General features: G+C 42.6%; 1 protein-coding gene across 1 annotated transcript in view; it reads right to left on the reverse strand.

The window, feature by feature from the left end:
• Positions 1-349: 349 nt before the first annotated feature.
• LOC311028288 (transcriptional repressor scratch 1-like) overlaps positions 350-5,697 on the reverse strand; it is an 8,486-nt gene continuing 3,138 nt past the window's right edge. Inside the window, exon 2 of the mRNA XM_084032745.1 lies at positions 350-4,223. Within this exon, the coding sequence (XP_083888871.1) occupies positions 3,448-4,223 (776 nt within the window). The 3' untranslated portion in view covers positions 350-3,447. The remainder of the gene's footprint in view (positions 4,224-5,697) is intronic.

A 5,697-nucleotide genomic window follows, 5' to 3' on the forward strand; every position in this document is an offset into this window, starting at 1 on the left:
TGCCAGTGAAAGCAGCTGTAGGCTATAATGTCTTCAGTGGATGGGAGGAGCTTCTAGTCTGAGAAAATAACCCTGATGATGTCATGGAGTCGCCATCATCAGGTCCAAAATGTTGTTTTGTGACTAAATACCTGCCAAATTAATGACATTCTCACCAGCCTCAGCTGTTAATTAGAAAATGTTTGCAGTCAAATCTTAACAAGGTGAACGCTGTAAAAAATGACACTCACTAAACAAAAACACAAAGGAAAAATATCAATAAAAAGATCTATAAAAAAAGTGATGGGGATTAAACTTTTGAAGGATTCAATGAAGAAAAATACTTTTTTTTTTTGGAACAATTTTTTTTATTTAGGAAGTGAAAACAAAATGCCCAGTGTTGTCTTTGTGCTTTACATTGTTTCAAACCGCCACTGGAGGTCCCAAAAAAACCCTCAGAGGAAGAACTCAAAACAAAGCAGGAAGCTCCAGAAAAATTCATCACCATCATCATCATCACCATCATCATCATCATCATAATCATCATCATCATCATCATCATCGTCTCTGTCACTCTATACAGATAGAAATAATCGGACTCCAAAGTCACATCAGTGCTTATTTACAAGGCCTCTTGCCAGAAAATAGTCGAGTTTTCATTCACTCTTAGAAAAAGTGTGGTGAAGATACTCCCACATAAATATGTTTTAAAAATGACAACACGTCACGAAGATGTCCATTTATACCATGTGTCATTCTTAAGCATATTTCCACGTGTTCCTTAAGGACAACACAGCGTGTTATTTCAGCATCTTTGTCGTCGACTTTACCTTTGATTCATCATAGTAGAAAAAGGAGAAAGAGGTTGTTATTTCTACATACAAGGCATTGTCTACCTGAATCTAAACTCTTTCATTGTGCTACTATCTTTGAACAAAAAAAAGAAAAGTTGAAAGATATAATTCGTAACAGGAAGTGCTTTTATATAAGAATAGGTAAACTAGCTTGTGGCTATAGTAGGCTACAGTAGTTCATAGTAGAATCTAAGTGTTTGTTGATGCACTCTGGTGCTGAAATATTGACCAAATGTCTTCTCTTCTTTCTCAACGATGCTCATAATTGCATTGGGAATCGCCACAACGACCTCACAACAGCCAGATGATGGAAAGAACAAACAAACGGAAGTTGTGCAGGCGGATGAGTGTTCTTAAAGAGTCCTCACATTTGTATGTGAATTAATATCTCATGTTGTGCCAAGTAGCAAAAACAAAATCAGTGATTAAATCCTCACAAGGGAAAAACGTGGCCCGCTGAGTTCACCACCAGAGCTGTTGTGAAGTTGCGTTTCACCTATTCAACAATTAATACCAGGAACACACAAATTACCTAAATGTTTTTCTTGTCCTGGGTTTGTGTTTTCATCCATGTTTCAGCACCAGAGGCCTACGGTAGTACCTTCTACGTTCTACAATATTTTAGAATAATAATACGAGGCAGGCAGTGCATAAACCATGTACAAAAAGACCCATCCCGACCCAACCCAGAGCCCTCCATCTCAAGGAGTTGTGCCATCTGTGTGCATCCCCGGAAGCATCAACAGCTCCTAATGCTTATGCAGACATAATTGTCAACAAGCTAATGATGCCAAGATAGAAGTATATCTAGGAGGCAATTGTTTTAGATAATATGACATACTAAATCAGCGGAGATTGGAAAACTGACTCCCTGCTCTCGCTAACTTGATCCGTTCAAACACTTTCACAATCAGAGAAGTCACTGGAGAAAGCCTCAAAGAATCACAACAGTGTCACAATCCCTCTAAATGCAGAGCTCTTAAGCCCACCCTCCATATTTAACACTAAGGTGGTTTGCTAACTCCCTGAAATTCCATTTCTCATAACTACATAGAATAGTGATACTTGAAAAAATCAAGATGTTACAAGCAGTTATGACTCACGTCTCTTCAAAAATATCATGCATTATTGCTCTATTGGATATGAATGAAATATTGCCCAAGACAGAAATTTGCTTTAATTTGCCTGTTATCTAAGAGGTTTGGCAAAATATCCCAAAGATTCAGAAAATTGGCATAGATTCCATTATTAGGCTATTGTTATTTATTTTATTTATTTTTTTGCATGCAGTAGTCTTCGTGATAAAAGTGGCGGACAAAAAGTAAAAAGGTATTCGGCAATTCGAAAGTGTCAAATGCTTTGGCATATTTGTAACAAAGGCAAAATATAATAAAGTAAAGTGCGAAAATCAATGCATCTACAAAAACATATGAATAAATAAATAAATTAGGCAATAAATAACACATAAAAAAAGACCTCAAAGCTGAATAAGGTGTGGCCCACTGGCAACAAGAAGACAAGATTGAACACTTGAGAAAGGTTTGACCTTTTGAGGAAAATCGGGACATTTTTAATGTCTGTATCCTCGCCTGACACTGAAAAGTAAAAAATAAATAACACTGGATTTAGGTTGTAGGAAAAGACTGTTTGTTAAGGAATACCCTGGTGGCTCAGTGGAAGTTTTCAGCCATGAAAGTCCAGTCTCCCTAATTTCCTCTCACCTTCCACTGTTTACTGTCAAGTAAAGCACAAATGCCAGAAATAATAAGGTTGTATGTCTATCCCCCCTCCCCCCCCCCAAAAAAAAGATAAATTCCCCAACTACAAAGGTGTTCTTCGCCATACCTGCCATGTGATGGAAGGTTTGTGTATGATACTTCCCCCACAGTTCAGTAGCTGGCACAGTATACAGCCGGCAAAGCATGTCACTAGTGTGAAGGGAAAAAAACGATACAAGGTTTTCTTGTTTACTTGCCGAGAACAAATGCAGTGTGCTTTCTTTGTTTTGATGCTTTACCTTCTCATAAGTTCAGTCCAAGGTCAGCTTAATTGTAAATGTTTGTTTTAAAAAACAGTAAATATGAAAGTGTGATTCATGCTTTAAACTCCTGTGATATTCTTGTCAGAAAGTCATAGAGATGGGAGAGAAAATTGTGCTTCAGTGTTGTTTTGTCATGAGTTGAAAAAAAAAATAATAATAAAAGAGGGATGAGGATAGATGTGGACATAAATAGATCTGGGTATCTTCAAAAAGTGATGAGCTAGATATGCTGTGCTTTATTTATCTTCACAGATACTCGAACCTCAGAAGGCGACGTATCTCATTGAAGCAGGTGGCAATCTAAATCAAGCATCGGAAAACTTTTCACTCCGCTCCCGGATGAGGAGATGAAGGAGGGATTGGAGGGTCCTGATAAAAATGGACATGTCCTCAATCTGTTTCTTTTTTTTTTCTTGTCATTTGCCTCATGATCCTTGCAGAGAAAGCACTTCTTCCTCGCTTTGAAGGGCTCGGGCGTACTGGTCTTCTTGTTGGAGGGAAAGCAGAAAGAGTAGGGAGTGAGACAGTGCCAGTAAATTTGATTTCAATAAATAAAAAACAAGTAAACCTCCATCATTCTCCCAGTGAGCTCAAAGGAGAGAAAGCCCCCTTGAAGCACGCCGACTCGTAGTGCTTGTTCAGGTAGCTCTTGAGTGCAAACGTCTTGTCACACCGTTTACACTTGTAGTGCTTGAAGGCCGAGTGCGTCTGCATGTGAGCGCGCAGGTTCGACCGGTCGGCGAACGCTTTGCCACAGTGCGCGCACCCGAACGGCTTCTCGCCCGTGTGCGACCGCATGTGGCCCTGGAGCAGCCACGGCCGACTGAACGCCTTGCTGCACACGTCGCACTTGTGCTTGAGGTCATGGGTCAGCAGGTGCATGGCCATCGCCGGCATGGAAACGTAGACTTTCCCGCACGTGGGGCACTTCTTGGCCATCTTGCTGTCTATGCTCCTGTGCGTCTGCTTGTGCCGGCTCAGGTTGGAGGACGTGGCGTAGGTTTTGCCGCACTCGCTGCAGGTGTGCCTCTGGATGGCACCTTTGGGGCTTTCCGCGGATTTCCTCCGCGACCGCCCGTCCATGATGAAAAACGCATCCACCGTGTAACCCTCGCTCACGGCCGCGTCCCCGTTGATGTATCCACCGGCCGACGACGACACCTCGGACCGCGGGCTGTCCGGCTGGTCCGAGTCGCCGTGGATATCGCCATGGATGCCAGAGTAGGTGTCGTCGATGCGGCTGTAGATGATGGATGGATGGTCAGGGGAGGGTACTTTGGAGATGACAGATGAGTCGCTTCCCACCACATCATCATACGGAGATGGACTGAGATAATCGCTGACGTAGCCTGGAGAGAGAGAAGAAGTGGTTAAGCCTTTGACCATGACATGATGATTGATTGAGGGTTAGAATTTGATTGGTTTAAAAGTCTTTACAGCGCTCCAGACACCTGAAAGGGAAGACACAACCGGTAAGTGGGGCTGTTACAGAAAGTATGAGAGGAAACTGGTTTGAATATCTTTATAGGGAGGCTACATATCCACTACAACCTAACCAATTAAAAAGATTTCATATAATTGTAAAAACACAGGCCACAATTCAGACTCACTCGCCGAAGTTCATTCATTATTCAGAGAGCTTCACATGTTGTCTCCTGATAATCTCACTGATTACATCCTGCCGTCTCTGGTTTCTAAATATCAGTTGGACCCCCCCGGGTCACAATAACAACATGTGCATTATGCTTTAGGATTAACTTTTCAAGTCAACCCTCACACTCGCATCCATATGAGACAACACGGGGGACACGAGTCCCTCCTTAAGATACACCCACACGCTGAGAGGTTTTGACTAAAACACAACCATTTGGAGGTGGTACAAAGCAGAAGAAGAAGTTCGAAAGAAGCAGGGGAAGTTGAGGTATTTATAGTGGTAGTAAAGTGCTTTTATGTCTTTGCCAGCAAGGAGGAGACTCTTTCCTCGCAGTGGGAAATCTTTATTTCATATTTCAGGGGAGGGTTCAGTGAGCATACTGTCTCCTCAACAACGGCAGCTTTCCTGACAGGTCTGCAGCTGCACACAGTCACACCTCTGAGCTGTCAAAACATCAACTGTTGTACACAGATCGTCTCTATTACGGCAGCCCGGAGTGCGGCGCTTTGCTCAAGGGCACCCTGACACTGATAAGCGTGTAGCGGGCGTGACCTTTCAGTCTGCTCGAGTATTTCATTCCGACGCAACCTGCATATCTCTGCACAGCTCCTGACCAATCTGATCGATTATTTGTTGCCATGTTATGATGTCGGCTGCATCATTATTTCTATTATTGGTTCCTACAGTCAACAGGCTGAAGTCTAACAGACACGAGGAGAGACTGGTAGCTAATACCTCCACAGCCACGACTACTGTGGATCCATGCGATCAATAGCTCTCCATTTCAATTAGCACTCTGTGAGCATTTAGACACAGGCAGCCGAGGAGATACTATTGCTGGTAATATAATTTCATGATGCAGTTCTGAGAAAAGCTTGGAAGTCGGTCGATAATATGATAAGAACAAGGGACACAGACAGATAGTTGGTGAGAGGAAAGAGAAAAAAGCCAATGTGAGAAGGAAATGGGTCAGGGAGAGTTGTGGCAGAGCGAGAGTGGTGTTACCTACAATGTGGTGGTGGTTGTGGTGGGTTTTGGCGATGCTGTTTAGAGCGTTCACGCCGATTTAACGATTTGAATTAAATTAACAAGAGGAGTAAGAGAGGAGAACAGAAAATATAGAGAGGGTAGGAGAGGCAAGAGAGTCAGAAAGAGGTGGCGAGAGAGAG

The sequence above is a fragment of the Eutrigla gurnardus genome (genome assembly GCF_963514095.1).
Source record: "Eutrigla gurnardus genome assembly, chromosome: 17".
NCBI lineage: Eukaryota > Metazoa > Chordata > Actinopteri > Perciformes > Triglidae > Eutrigla > Eutrigla gurnardus.